General features: G+C 32.3%; 1 protein-coding gene across 8 annotated transcripts in view; it reads right to left on the bottom strand.

Annotated features, from left to right (window-relative positions):
* The window catches only part of LOC143067158 (neuroligin-4, X-linked-like), a 245,086-nt gene that overhangs the window by 9,383 nt on the left and 218,040 nt on the right, over nt 1-17,663 (bottom strand). For all 8 annotated transcript variants that reach the window (XM_076240224.1, XM_076240223.1, XM_076240225.1 and 5 more), the window contains exons 2-3: nt 5,125-5,274; nt 3,571-3,756 (exon numbers count right to left, since the gene is read on the bottom strand). In XM_076240224.1, the coding sequence (XP_076096339.1) occupies nt 3,571-3,756; nt 5,125-5,274 (336 nt within the window). The remainder of the gene's footprint in view (nt 1-3,570; nt 3,757-5,124; nt 5,275-17,663) is intronic.

Raw genomic sequence — 17,663 nt, forward strand, 5'->3', positions numbered from 1 at the left:
GGAATTGTAACGACTTCACTAAATAAGTTCCCTCCAAAGATTTACCGGACAACAGTTTCAATAGTGATGAAAAAAAGTTTTCCACTATAAAGATTTAAATAGAAATGTCACGTACGGAAGAAAACAATCGTGACAAAAAAAGATTCTAAAAAGGAACACAGCTCGCCCATGACTTCAATAGCAAACATCAAGGCTAATTAGTTCCACTGTTAATATAAACATTTCTCCGATAATCAGTTAATGCGAAGATGGGTCGTGATCTCCCTTCTAATTGGCCAGACGATCATAGCTGTAAACAGTTATATTAAGTTATTCTAATTTGCGTTTCAAAACGGGATCAAACTTTATAGAGAATGCTACAACTTTTTCTGATTATATTTTTTATCTTTTAAATTTTTACTGTCGCTTATTCTACATATTGAAAATAAGGGAAAAGAAACATTTCTACAGAGAATAGAGTCGCATTTTATGATTGTTTTTTTTTAAACTGTCTTACGGATTTTAAATCTGTCAGTTTAATGAAAAACGATGAATAAAGAGAGATGCGGGGCATATGTCCATGGAACAGTAATAAAACGATGAATAAAGAGAGATACGAGGGCATATGTCAATGGAACAGTAATAAAACGATGAATAAAGAGAGATACGAGGGCATATGTCAATGGAACAGTAATAAAACGACGAATAAAGAGAGATACGAGGGCATATGTCAATGGAACAGTAATAAAACGATGAATAAAGAGAGATACGGGGGCATATGTCAATGGAGCAGTAATAAAACGATGAATAAAGAGAGATGTGGGGGCATATGTCAATGGAACAGTAATAAAACGATGAATAAAGAGAGATGCGGGGGCATATGTCAATGGAACAGTAATAAAACGATGAATAAAGAGAGATACAAGGGCATATGTCAATGGAACAGTAATAAAACGATGAATAAAGAGAGATACGAGGGCATATGTCAATGGAACAGTAATAAAACGATGAATAAAGAGAGATACGATGGCATATGTCAATGGAACAGTAATAAAACGATGAATAAAGAGAGATACGAGGGCATATGTCAATGGAACAGTAATAAAACGATGAATAAAGAGAGATGCGGGGGCATATGTCAATGGAACAGTAATAAAACGATGAATAAAGAGAGATGCGAGGGCATATGTCAATGGAACATTAATAAAACGATGAATAAAGAGAGATGCGGGGGCATATGTCAATGGAACAGTAATAAAACGGCACAAATAATCAGAATACATCTCGGTTAAACACAAATAATCAGAATACATCTCGGTTAAACACAAACAATCAGAATACATCTCGGTTAAACACAAATAATCAGAATACATCTCGGTTAAACACAAATAATCAGAATACATCTCGGTTAAACACGAAGTATTAACAAACACAATTCTGCATTGACATAAGGTTAAGTGTAATTTAAAAAACAGGAGTCTGAACAAATGTCAATGAAACAACAAATGAACAACATCGGTATTACAATGAATGATTTGGCTAAATTCAATTACCTATATAAATTTGTGTCATAGACTCATAATTAATAAAGGGTCTGTACGTTATATTTTTCGTTTGTGTTATAACCGCTATTCAATATGAAAGGGAAGGTTAAGTACTCATTATGAACTTCCACACTACTTTTGGACAACCTTGGTGTACAGAAATGTAAGACTATCCATTGAGTTTATTTAACAATTGTGGGAGGTATGATATATGATCTAGGATGGTCCACGAACTGTCATTTGTCGTATAATTTGTTAAGTTTATTGTTATTATTGCTGTATATAATTCAAGATCAGATATCATATTAACCGAGAGATATATACTTCATATGCAAGTGTCGTGGAATATTGTTACGTGTAAATTGAAAAGAAAAAATTACGCTTTTGTCGTACAGTTTTGTCCTTGACTTATCTTCTTTTTCTATTTCTAGTTTGTGAGCCAGAGCTAGCTGTGGTATTGAAGTTCTAGTTCAATGGCATATATATGCTCATTACATACTAGTAGTCAACGAATTTTGAATCCAGTTGTTTTTGTGCTTCGTGCCAATATAATGATTTACAGTTTTTTTCTTAGTTTGTGCAGTTTGACCATTGTCCAAGAAGGTTCGGGGAAGGTTGGGCGCTTAAAAGCATGTTTACCTCGCATTGAAAAGCAACTGTTTCAAATCATCTTCCAAATCCAACAAATTTCTTATCAATTAAGCATCTTGATGTCATTTACAAAAACTATCTGCTATAATCCGAATGTATTCATGGTCCTATAATCCGAATGTATTCATGGTCCTATAATCCGAATGTATTCATGGTCCTATAATCCGAATGTATTCATGGTCCTACAATCCGAATGTATTCATGGTCCTATAATCCGAATGTATTCATGGTCCAGAGTATGAAAAAGGCGGACGATACCAAAGGTTTATTCTAACTTATAAGTTAGTGAAGACAAACTGACAATCATGAAAAAAAGACTTGGCAATACTAACCCCTCCAAACGCCGTGGGTGATTACAGGTTATCAGAAATGATTAACAGATGAGTTGTGCCTTTCGTAAATACGATATTTGTATTTATTTTCGCCATGTACATGTTTTTATAATGATAAATACGAATTTACATATTCATCGTTTACAAATCTTAAATGTTTAAATGCATTTTTCGAAATTAAATGACGTTTTTGGTGTTTATATACTAATTTTCATCTATCTGTTTACTATTTTTACCTATCTTATCTTATAAGCACCGGTTTTGGATTGCTTTTTTTCTATTACTTTTTACAGTCATTTTGCACAATACTATATGGCCTTAATAAAAAGTACGCTGACCATTTGCTTATCCGATAGTTCATTTTTTATTTCATCCACAAGGCTGCCAGTGAAACACGGATATTGATTTTTGAATGTGTTTGAGTGTCAGTCTTCTCTTCTTACAGTTCTGACATTCATAGGGATTTAATAAAACATCGTCCAAGTCTTACTGAAGGTTGTGAAGAATATCAAGTTGTTATAGACGATACATAACTACAACTTAACACCCTTAACACCCTTACTGTCGGCTTTAACCAAGCGAGTGATTTCATAAACTATCACCAGAGTCTTCCTGAAGGTTATGAAGAATATCAAGTTGTTATACTGTAACTAAGCACCCTTACCACCGACTTCAATCAAACAAGTGATCTAAAAATTCGTTAGAACTTTTAAATTTTGAGCACCAAAACGCTCAATGTGCAGTGATAGAAATGCCTAGTACACCTTCTTCTTCACACTTTTGTGAGTTTCGAGTATTTTTCTGTGGGAAATGTATGGTTTTATCGCAAGAATTTTCATTTCCACTGTTGTCCACACTTTTATCCTGCATTTTGATGTTAAAATGTTTATTTCAATTCTTTTTTTGGCAAAGCTATATATTTGCAGTTCTTGCAAGACCAGATTATTTCTTTTCAAATCTCGAAGAATATAAAACTGTGGTCCCCTTATATATGTTAAACGCACCTAATAATTTAATGTATGCTATTTTTTCTAAAACGATGAACAAATCAGATGAGTACTTACTTGATACCATTGGTGATAATAATAAAATATTGACCAATGCTGCACCGTAACCATGTCCAAATAATGTCACTCGGTTAGTATCTCCACCAAAGGCACCTATGTTATCATGTATCCATGACAACACAGCAAATAAATCCCATAATGCATAGTTTCCACTGGCTTCATTGTCACCAGTACTAAGAAAACCTAGGAAAGGAAAAATAGTTTTAAACATTTTGTAATTATACCCAAGAGGTGTTTTTATACGTTGTGTGTTTTGAGGACTGCTGTCTTTCTGTGCATTATTATTTTTCATATCTTTATATTACCCTCCCCTATTGGTGTAAGCATTATATCTAAATCGTCCCCTATCAATCTTACTGGCTGAATGCATCTATCAGCTCCACATACGACCGGTATCTGTAGTTGTCATTTAAAAAAATATTTGTGAGTTTAACACTGCCACAACAATAGACATAATAAATTTAGTTTGTGTACACCGAAGAAGTGTTTTGGGGATTTTCCGTTCCTTTTTTGAAACTATTTTTTGCCCAATAAGCTGATAGATTTTAACCACTGCATTATCATACATTTTTATATCATGATTTATTTTAATTTAAATAATCTACAGCATAAACCTTCCATACTATCAGAGAAAGTATTATAAACTACAATCAAGTAAACATATTATGCAGAACAACGACAACATAGCTGGTTGAAATGATTATAGGTCAAGTTTAAATTTAACTCAGTTTTGATCCTCATATGTCAATGTCGGGTGAAGACAAATTACAACTATTAAATATGCCTGCTGGATACTTCTATTATTTTTGTAAATAATATCTATTAAACTTAAAGTAAAAGAGATATACCAGACAGAAATACATACAGCTTTTACAGAATATAAATTAGGGCAGAGTATGTCACTTGTGGAATAAAACAGAAATGTAGATTTCTAGATCAAGACTGTTAAGATACTTCAGACAGCAAAAACTAAAACAAATCATTATGATCATAATTGAAGCAGGTAACGTAAAACTTATGAAATACTGACACAAGTGTTAACATGTTGTTTTGTTTGGCATTAATCAAAAAGAGATAAGATAAAAAATTATGCTCACGACAGTAACCCTACATTACAAAAATTGCAATGATATATTAAGGTTCGCATCCGATTTTCAACAATTAACTAAATGTAGTGTTGTGTTGACGTAATATGGTAAGTTCTAAATCGCCCAAGACTAAAACAGATTCTGAAGGAAAAACCCCAAGAATTACTATTTATTTTAATATGCAGTCAGAGTATTCATATAAGGGAATATATGTTCTATAGTCTTGAATTAACAAGATGCTGTATTACCTAATACATCGCACTATATGTGTTAGTTACATTACATAAAATTGAGAATGAAAATTGGGAATATGTCCAAGAGACAACAACCCGACCATGTTCGTTATCTAAGATGTCCTTCCAAGTCTTTGGTGCATCTAGTTTTATCTTTGGCAATCATACGCACAATACCATTCTTATTATTTCTATTAAAACTTGTAGTAATTGGATAATGCTTTACATACCTAAGACACCCAATCTGTAATTAACAGTAACAACTATAACTTCTCCATAACTAGCGAGTACACTCCCTTCATATGCATTTCCGGTTCCGATCTCATATGATTCGCCATGTACAAAAACCATCACAGGAAGCTTTGTTGTGTTTTTCCAATCTGAAAAGACAGGAAAAATTAATATAATATGACGGTATAAATCTGTTTTCTATCATATCGCCTGATTTCTATTGTATCTAACATGATAATACATTTAAATGCCGTTATTTCTATGACGAGCTACCCCAGAGAAAACCCCAATGTACATAAATTTCCAATCAAAAACATATTAAACCCTGTATACAAATGTTCATTCCTACTCAAGAAAGACTGTTATCGGGAATACATAGGGTTTGTACTTTGAGGAAATTTCAAAACTATGGTCATTATTAGACATAAATACGACTAACAAGTAGCGACTTTTGCTTTATAAAGCATCTTACTTAAAGACTACATCAATACAGATCATTACAGCAGACGTGCCCTGCTGATGCTGTTATAAAATTCGAAAGTCATGAAAATACAAAATTGACATTTATTGGATAAGAGTATCAGTGTATGATTTGTTTTAGTGTTGAAAGTAGGTACTCTCACGCATGTGGTTTCGTATAACCACCCTTTCCGTTGGTCGCCTTTAAAATTGAGTTTAATATGGCATTTTACAAGAAGGTCGCGTACTATAAAAGCAGAACTTTAGGTTAGATAAACTGATCATCTTATCATTATTCGTCTGATTTATTTATAACGTAAATGACTTTTATCTAACTTATATCACAATCGTTATCACACATTTTTTATATAATTTGTGATATTTGCAATAATATCTTTCATCGGTTTAATTTCGATGAACATTAGCAGCTGCGTTTCAGACTGCAAAAAAGAGATAAACACTTCATTCCACTCTTAGAATATCATCACATGATAGATTTCACTAGGTTTAGGATAAAAAGAAAAGATTAATAATCTTTATTATAGGTATGTTCAATCACAAAGTTGACAACACCATTACATAAACAAAAAACGATGAAAAAGTCCATATTACTATAAATCGAGCAACACAAACCTACTAAAATCTCAGCTGCACCGCAAGAGAAAACAAATCCAGCTCAACAGGTGGCGCCTATTATGATGGAGATGTTAAGTTGAGAATGTTGCTTTTTAAGTACCTATTTGATTTCATCGGGGTTTAGACTTATCTAAATCTGCGTTTATAAAGAATGAATAATAGTTATACTTGTTACAAAACTATTAACCGGTGTTTGATTTCATTGAATTTGTAAAAAAAAAACCAACCCAATAACATCTGCTATCAGAGTAATAGCTGCTCTTTTACTACATTGATAGACTGTAACACATGCACACGTTTCATTACATTTTAGCCTATGTTTTTACTACGTTGATAGACTGTAACACATACACACGTTTCATTACATTTTAGCCTATGTTTTACTACATTGATAGACTGTAACACATACACACGTTTCATTACATTTTAGCCTATGTTTTTACTACATTGATAGACTGTAACACATACACACGTTTCATTACATTTTAGCCTATGTTTTTACTACATTGATAGACTGTAACACATACACACGTTTCATTACATTTTAGCCTATGTTTTTACTACATTGATAGACTGTAACACATACACACGTTTCATTACATTTTAGCCTATGTTTTTACTACATTGATAGACTGTAACACATACACACGTTTCATTACATTTTAGCCTATGTTTTTACTACATTAATAGACTGTAACACATACACACGTTTCATTACAGTTTAGCCTATGTTTTTTACTACATTGATAGACTGTAACACATACACACGTTTCATTACATTTTAGCCTATGTTTTTTACTACATTGATAGACTGTAACACATACACACGTTTCATTACATTTTAGCCTATGTTTTTACTACGTTGATAGACTGTAACACATACACACGTTTCATTACATTTTAGCCTATGTTTTTACTACGTTGATAGACTGTAACACATACACACGTTTCATTACATTTTAGCCTATGTTTTTACTACATTGATAGACTGTAACACATGCACACGTTTCATTACATTTTAGCCTATGTTTTACTACATTGATAGACTGTAACACATACACACGTTTCATTACATTTTAGCCTATGTTTTTACTACATTGATAGACTGTTTTTTCGTCGCTCTGAAACTGCGAAAATCAAATCGAAAAATGGAGGTAGACTATTTAAGACAAATGTTTGACTTTTCAACTGGAATGCAGTGAAGACGAATTTTACATCAGCTCTTGAACAGTATTATGTGCTGATTAAATGTTTTAATACATAACAAGTTTTGAATGAGGAAATTGAAGTCATTCTTCTGCTGTTAGTTTTCAACAATCCCAAACTCTCAATTGTGCAAGTCAAGATACAAAGCATCTTATTGCAATCAATAGGAGGAAATGTGTTCAACATAGTCACCAAACCTAAAAATATCCAATGAGAGGGCATCATTTATATAGCAGTATTAAATGTTTGAAGATAACGATTAAAAGTAAGACTCTGATTTGTCTGAAGTAACTCAGTTGTATAAGATTGACTACAAGCGGAATAAATCAGAACAACTTATAGATTTACCATCAGCAATATCAGAAAAAAATATTTTAACAATTGACAAGACTCCAAAGTTTATATGACTGTTAATGACTTTCAACACATTTACTAGTTATACTGAAGTGTTGAAATGCTGAGAGTGTAATATTCCTATTTCATGCGATGTCTTATTCGTCAGTTGCAATCTTTATATATGAATGGGAAAGTCTTTCTCTTTTGAAACCATTTTGTCCATGAATTACACATAGACAAACATTAAAAAGGCATTAGGGGGGGGGACCTATTACCGATATGTCTGTCATTCCGTAGCTAGTTATCTTGTTGCACCATTACAGATTCTAAATAACTAAAGTACAGCATATCATTAGGTATAATCGCTTGCACTATACATATGAACTACTACAAAGAGGATTTTCGTCGGTATTATATTTATTATTGTCGAAAACAGCAGTAGTTGTATAATTCTAATAAATTAAACGTATGAAACAAGCATGTAAATGAAACAGTCAGATTCCTTCTTAGACTATTCCAATCTCTCAATCGTTCAAAGGTTTGTCAGTTCATCATAAAATGGTGCGAAATTATTCAATGATTGATGATAGATTGGGTTCTCTAGTGTATTCATTACTGAAAACAAATAGTACTCTAAGGAGTAAGTTATTGGCAAAACGTCTTAATAAATACCCAGGATGGTTTACTATCCAACGTTAACTGCCTCCTAATTCAATTACAGACGTGATAACTAATATAGTGTGCTCAAATACGTTCTAACATTTATATAATAGTTACGATAGAAATTTGAACATTGCGAAAAGCCACTGTTGTCCAATTATTTTTAATGTGTATCAGAAGTAAAGAATTTAGTTTTCCTTGCAAGAATTTCATCTGAATTCCCTCATATTAAATTTATCGAAAACAATACTAATATGGAATATTAAGGGTTTTTTTTTTAACTTGTAAGACTTGCAAAAATGCAAAATTACAACAAAATATTGAATATTTAATTACATTACAAAAGACATTGATTTGCAAGATGCGAAATAAATAAACAAATGTAATGTGTCAACTAAAATAATCGCTCGTATCAATAACTAAGTATATCATGTCAGCATTAAGGCACTTTTATGATGTTGCTATCAATGCCACCAATGTAGGGAGACGGGTATGCACGAGTCTCATATGTTACGTACATCTTACTTGTTATTCAAATACACATGAGCCAATGAAGCCAATAACAACTTATGAGATCTGGTTTATAGTCAGTGAAAAAATCATAGGAATGAACATATGACAGTACATCTGATGAAACAATATAAATGACAATAATTTGGAGGCAAAGACTTTCTAACATTGTAATATTCACGTCTATTACAAACGCATTCAGTTGGTAACGGACCTGAACTTCTTTGTCTTCAGTAAAAAAAGCGTTAGCCAATTATACGCCTCGTTCTGATCAAAAGAAGTTCTGTAATATCCTAATAAACTGTGACAAGTAAATAATAGCAAAGCTAGATCACTCGTGCGTTTGTGATTCATTGCTGATTAGGTTACAGATACGATATGATCTGTATATTGATTGAGTTGGCGGCCAGTAAGCGATTTTCAAAAATGAGAAAATGATGTTTCGTCAAAAGTATCGACCCGAAAGTGTTAGTCTACAAAGTTATTTTACTTTCTTCAGTAAGATATGAAATTGATAATCTTTTATGAATTTGACGCAGTGACTTAGTCTAGTTGACAAGTTATATTAATTTTGCGTTGCCCTTTGAGCTTTTCTATATGTAGACCTTTCAATATTGTTATCGGAAAATGACGTAATTATTAACCAAAGTTTTCCATCAGTACAAGCTTTGAAAATACCAGACTAACTGAGCAGAAATATTCTAACATTTCCTTTCCAGTTTTTACATTTGATTTTACAGCAGGGATTTCCTTCTACAATCAACAGCATGAATAATTTTTCTTGTCAGATATTAATTTAGAATCGATGCATCGAAATTTATAGAATCAAAACTGCTTGACTAAGTTATAAACGAAGAATATCATACACGACTGTTCGGTGCATGCTGAAAATAGATCATTATTTTCATTTATACAGTTAAATGAAAGTTCGTTGTACTTAATATCAACAATGAACTACAATTTCAAGCTTTTCAATCTTTTATAGTCTATGAAGTTATGTCAAAATTCTATGAGAAGAACAACTTGTATAATTGAACAGTTTCTGCAATTTTCAAGTGATTGCCACATACACATATTTGTTAGAATGTCGTCATGTTGATTAAATTTATCTTCAAGCGATTATATATTAGGCCAAATAAAGCTAACACAATCAGACTCACGGACACACATAACGTAATAATCAAATCGTTTTCGTTAATCTCTTAATAAATATTCGGCGACTTCCGGACTCTGAGACAACATCTACAATTTACAGCTTTCAAATTGACAACATCATACAAATTTAGTTAAAGAACGTCTTCAACATACCTACATTTTATATTTCAGTTATGAATAATAAAACAGTCCTATAAACTTAATATTGTTTATAAATTAAATTTGACCCAGCACAATGAACTATAAATAATTGTATAAATAATTTCACCTCTGAATGCCGTACCGATACTCACAAATTGGGGAAGATAAGAAATGTGTCTATTACACTTGTGCTACTTATATTTATCATACATTATTGTTGAAACTACAAGTAGCAAAGACAGAAAGTATAAAACCGTTCTGTGTGATAACTGATCAATGTGTGATAACTATACAATGCGTGTCATTTACCTATTTCCTAAGTCAAGATGAAGCATAGATCACTTATCATTCTATCTTATACATGTTCAAAAAGCTTGCACTTTTATCCACAAATGTTATCATGTGTAAGATTTACGATTCACCCTAAATCAAAGAATATCTTTTAATCAAATTGTATTGCATACTTCATTTACTGGATTGAGCTACATACATCAATCCGATATACTTTATCTGACAGTTCTGAGAGGGCTGTATTGATGGGGGTCTACACTAGGGTTTCCGAATTTGATTAGGTCACTATTCAAGTTAGTACAGACTGAGACTATCTGCCGTGCGTTCATACAACAACTAAGGAAGGATTTACAGAGAATATTAAACGGCTACAACTAAGCATTATTTTAAGAACCATATAAAACTTCGAATTTCTCAAATGTTTCAGCTCAATCCTTAATGTATTCATATACGCAAAGTATTAACCCCTTTAAATATTTAAGGACTTCAAGTTAAAACAGGCGGGTCATATTCATGCTAAATTGTTTGTGACAAAAAATACCGCAATGAAAAATATCCATGACAACAAAAACTCAACAATGATAATCACCACAGGCAACTAGAGAAACAAAGTACAGTAAGATAATAGAAAAAACACAATGAACACAAAAGCCAGAAAAAAATCAGACAAGACAGTGGAATATTTATAAAGCTGCAATATGCAAAAGCCTTAAATCATTAAAAACATAAGCAACAAGAAACACAATGAAACAAGAGACAATCCAAAAACAATGGTGCACAGATTTAAGACAGCAATCAAAAGGCAATGACATACAAACAAGACAACATCCGAACAAAACAAATCCAATGAGAATGCAACAGAACAAACACAAATCCAATGAGAATGCAACAGAACAAAACAAATCCAATGAGAATGCAACAGAACAAAACAAATCCAATGAGAATGCAACAGAACAAACACAAATCCAATGAGAATGCAACAGAACAAAACAAATCCAATGAGAATGCAACAGAATAAACACAAATCCAATGAGAATGCAACAGAATAAACACAAATCCAATGAGAATGCAACAGAACAAACACAAATCCATGAGAATGCAACAGAATAAACACAAATCCAATGAGAATGCAACAGAACAAACACAAATCCAATGAGAATGCAACAGAACAAAACAAATCCAATGAGAATGCAACAGAACAAAACAAATCCAATGAGAATGCAACAGAACAAACACAAATCCAATGAGAATGCAACAGAATAAAACAAATCCAATGAGAATGCAACAGAATAAACACAAATCCAATGAGAATGCAACAGAACAAAACAAATCCAATGAGAATGCAATAGAACAAACACAAATCCAATGAGAATGCAACAGAACAAAACAAATCCAATGAGAATGCAACAGAATAAACACAAATCCAATGAGAATGCAACAGAACAAACACAAATCCAATGAGAATGCAACAGAACAAACACAAATCCAATGAGAATGCAACAGAACAAACACAAATCCAATGAGAATGCAACAGAATAAACACAAATCCAATGAGAATGCAACAGAATAAACACAAATCCAATGAGAATGCAACAGAACAAACACAAATCCAATGAGAATGCAACAGAACAAACACAAATCCAATGAGAATGCAACAGAATAAACACAAATCCAATGAGAATGCAACAGAATAAACACAAATCCAATGAGAATGCAACAGAATAAACACAAATCCAATGAGAATGCAACAGAACAAAACAAATCCAATGAGAATGCAACAGAACAAACACAAATCCAATGAGAATGCAACAGAATAAACACAAATCCAATGAGAATGCAACAGAATAAACACAAATCCAATGAGAATGCAACAGAACAAACACAAATCCAATGAGAATGCAACAGAATAAACACAAATCCAATGAGAATGCAACAGAATAAACACAAATCCAATGAGAATGCAACAGAACAAACACAAATCCAATGAGAATGCAACAGAACAAAACAAATCCAATGAGAATGCAACAGAACAAACACAAATCCAATGAGAATGCAACAGAACAAAACAAATCCAATGAGAATGCAACAGAATAAACACAAATCCAATGAGAATGCAACAGAATAAACACAAATCCAATGAGAATGCAACAGAACAAACACAAATCCAATGAGAATGCAACAGAACAAACACAAATCCAATGAGAATGCAACAGAACAAAACAAATCCAATGAGAATGCAACAGAACAAACACAAATCCAATGAGAATGCAACAGAACAAAACAAATCCAATGAGAATGCAACAGAATAAACACAAATCCAATGAGAATGCAACAGAATAAACACAAATCCAATGAGAATGCAACAGAACAAACACAAATCCAATGAGAATGCAACAGAATAAACACAAATCCAATGAGAATGCAACAGAATAAACACAAGTCCAATAAGAATGCAACAGAACAAACACAAATCCAATGAGAATGCAACAGAACAAAACAAATCCAATGAGAATGCAACAGAACAAACACAAATCCAATGAGAATGCAACAGAATAAAACAAATCCAATGAGAATGCAACAGAACAAAACAAATCCAATGAGAATGCAACAGAACAAAACAAATCCAATGAGAATGCAACAGAACAAACACAAATCCAATGAGAATGCAACAGAATAAACACAAATCCAATGAGAATGCAACAGAATAAACACAAATCCAATGAGAATGCAACAGAACAAACACAAATCCAATGAGAAAGCAACAGAACAAACACAAATCCAATGAGAATGCAACAGAACAAAACAAATCCAATGAGAATGCAACAGAATAAACACAAATCCAATGAGAATGCAACAGAATAAACACAAATCCATGAGAATGCAACAGAATAAACACAAATCCAATGAGAATGCAACAGAACAAAACAAATCCAATGAGAATGCAACAGAACAAACACAAATCCAATGAGAATGCAACAGAACAAACACAAATCCAATGAGAATGCAACAGAACAAACACAAATCCAATGAGAATGCAACAGAACAAACACAAATCCAATGAGAATGCAACAGAACAAACACAAATCCAATGAGAATGCAACAGAACAAACACAAATCCAATGAGAATGCAACAGAACAAAACACAAATCCAATGAGAATGCAACAGAACAAAACAAATCCAATGAGAATGCAACAGAATAAACACAAATCCAATGAGAATGCAACAGAATAAACACAAATCCAATGAGAATGCAACAGAACAAACACAAATCCAATGAGAATGCAACAGAACAAAACAAATCCAATGAGAATGCAACAGAATAAACACAAATCCAATGAGAATGCAACAGAACAAAACAAATCCAATGAGAATGCAACAGAACAAAACAAATCCAATGAGAATGCAACAGAACAAACACAAATCCAATGAGAATGCAACAGAATAAACACAAATCCAATGAGAATGCAACAGAATAAACACAAATCCAATGAGAATGCAACAGAACAAACACAAATCCAATGAGAATGCAACAGAACAAACACAAATCCAATGAGAATGCAACAGAACAAACACAAATCCAATGAGAATGCAACAGAATAAACACAAATCCAATGAGAATGCAACAGAATAAACACAAATCCAATGAGAATGCAACAGAACAAAACAAATCCAATGAGAATGCAACAGAATAAACACAAATCCAATGAGAATGCAACAGAACAAACACAAATCCATGAGAATGCAACAGAACAAACACAAATCCAATGAGAATGCAACAGAACAAACACAAATCCAATGAGAATGCAACAGAATAAAACAAATCCAATGAGAATGCAACAGAACAAACACAAATCCAATGAGAATGCAACAGAATAAACACAAATCCAATGAGAATGCAACAGAATAAACACAAATCCAATGAGAATGCAACAGAACAAAACAAATCCAATGAGAATGCAACAGAATAAACACAAATCCAATGAGAATGCAACAGAATAAACACAAATCCAATGAGAATGCAACAGAACAAACACAAATCAAATGAGAATGCAACAGAATAAACACAAATCCTTCGATGACTTTACATGACAGTAGCAGAAAACAAACCCCAAAAGACGATAAACGAACAAGACAGCAACAGAATAAAATTCAACAGATAATAAACATACAAGGTAGCAACAGAACAAATTCTAATCTACGATAAATATACCAGGCAGTGATTAGCACACGAGGCAGCAAATACTTTAAAGTATTCAAGGACTCGCATGTTGAACAAAGGATATTATAAGTATTTAAAACCATTAGAGAACATACAACGTGCACTATGATTAGTTTGGATTTTGCCGCGTGACTAACTCAAAAGAACATCATGAATCACTATTTCTATATAATAGTAATACAATTTGCCTGAAGTATGTAGCATCTTTAAATTTCAGTTCCAACTGAATCAAACGTTCTTTGTATCTGTTACAAGACAACTAGGAAATGTTTAGTTCAATATGGAAAATAACGTAAGTCTTCAATTTGGTAGAACTAAATAATACCCAAACATTTAGTTTACAATAATTTGTAAAGTCTAACGGAGCTATATTCATTACACAAGAGAAAAACAAATGCTTTAACTGCATGACATTGACATTTTCAAAGACGTTCTATAATTGTATAACCGAACTTATTTAATCTAATCATTAAAAGAAAAGAAATTTAGTCGCAAAATTATTACGCGATGTTGTGCTGTGAAGCAATTCATTTTATGTTTAGTCTTTGCACTTCAATTTCGGAGTATGCACATGGAACATGTGAAGACAAATGATATCGTGCAAATATCAATTCCAGTTGAAAAATTATGTATGATTTTGATAGCATCTTTTGCATTGACAACATACCATTTGACATTTAGACATATCAATTGAGATTATCACTACTCATTTGAATAGGTTTTCTCAATATTTGTCAACCATACAAAACAAACAACCCGGACGTTATATGATGCCATAAAAATTGCAATTTCTAGAAATAATTAAACTATTTTATTTATCTTAGACATTAAAACAGTTACATGAATGTTTCAGTTCCATTCAAGTAGAAGATGGTATAGTAATTTCCAATGTGTATCTTTTACAACTGTTTATTTATTTATCATTATTTTTCAAAGCTGCATTCAGTTGTAAACGAGCTAACAATGAAAACAATATATGAGAAAAAATAAAGTGGTGTTAATGATATACGCTATAGATTTGTTTCTTTAGATTTACAATCGTCCATGATGTGCTTGGCTAGGTGGCTAAACATATCGCCCATAATTTACCAACGACCACACTGTTGTTCGCAAGGTGGATTTATGTACTTGGATTAATAGTCGGACATTAACTGTTCTATTCAAATCTGTTCTTTAATTCAAATGTCAAATAAAAATGCGGCAAACAGTTTCAATTGAGTAATCATAAAGATGGACTTTTTAACATAAGCACTCCTTCCCTTATTTATCTACCAATATAATATATTTTCATAAAATCAAGACAAAAGTCATGTTTTATAATTATACCCTGAAAAGGATTGACTTCAAATGTATCTAGAATATTAGAATCCAAGAATTCAGTAGGCAGAGCGAGTATAACTAGATTGTATCAATTTTACGTGAGACATTATGTTTGCATCCTCAAGGAAGAGAAAGAACATAAACACATAACAACTTCAGATTTAAATTATCATTTAGTATTTTACATCATTGAAGACATCTTATTTATTAAATGTGATATGAGTTTTCACGCGATTACATTAGATTATTATTTACCTCACGCATCTAACATAATTCAAAAGAGATAACTGTGTTTACGTTATCATCCCACTACCATCGTTGTAGATTTTAAGTAGATTTAAACTTTTCTTGTACCAGTAATAAATCCGTTTTAAATTCTGACTGCTTGATTATACAAGTTAATCGAAAGATAAATGGTACACGCAGCTCTGGGTATTTTATTATAAAGTTTGAATTTCGAATGTTGATATGTATATAGAAACACTGATAACGAATGAAGAAATAGTTGAAAAAAATGAACCATTCAAATGTTTATAATTTTCTTTTGATTATATAAAAAAGAAGATGTGGTATGATTGCCAATGAGACAACTGTCCACAAGAGACCAAAGTGACACAGACATTAACAACTATAGGTCATCGTACGGCCGTCAACAATGAACAAAGCCCATACCGCATAGTCAGCTTTAAAGGCCCCGATAAGACAATGTAAAACAATTCAAACGAGATAACTAACGGCCTTATTTATATAAAAAAAAAAATGAAAGAAAAACAAATATGTAACACAAAAATAAACCACAACCACTGAATTACAGGCTCCTGACTTGGGACAGGCACATACTTAAATAATGAGGCTGGGTTAAACATGTAAGCGGAATCCCAACCCTCCCCTAACCTGGGACAGTGGTATAACAGTACAACATAAGAACGAATTATACAAATCAGTTGAAAAAGGCTTAACTCATCAGATGGACAAAAATACAACTGGACGTGGCCGGGTACTTGTACATCCTGACAAAAAAAGACACTAAGAACAGATCTGAGAGTACTCGCAGTTATCTGACTGCTAGTTCAAAGCCACTAACAACTAATAAAACAAATCATGCATCTAAGACTAAACTATCAATCCGTACACATCCAACATCCAATGGATTTAGTGTAAAGACGTCATAAACAGCCAGAGAAAACATGACCTTGTGCAATGCCAAGTTACAGGTATCGACAGATTGTAGATCCATGAATGTGTATATGTATATTACATACTAGTAATATTTAGTTTGCTTTAAATTGCTTTTATAATGGTTGTGTGCGTTGTTTTTGAGTGTGTGTCTAAGTGTAAATAAAGAATTGAATTTTAAAAGACCAGTACTTTGCACAAAAAAACAAATCACAAAACGCAGAGTTTAAAAGGTTAAATATAATTGCGACTTAATGATCAACTGTTAATTTAGCTTGGTAATTATCAAGATGCACTATTTAACACAACACCTTGAATATCTAACAAGCAATATATGTTAACAACATTAAGACCCAGGCCAAAAATCTCCAAATAAAAAAGTATTTGGTAAGTGAAGCGAATCTGATAGCATAACAAAATTCTCTATT

The sequence above is a fragment of the Mytilus galloprovincialis genome, chromosome 3 (assembly GCF_965363235.1).
Source record: "Mytilus galloprovincialis chromosome 3, xbMytGall1.hap1.1, whole genome shotgun sequence".
In the NCBI taxonomy this organism is placed as follows: domain Eukaryota; kingdom Metazoa; phylum Mollusca; class Bivalvia; order Mytilida; family Mytilidae; genus Mytilus; species Mytilus galloprovincialis.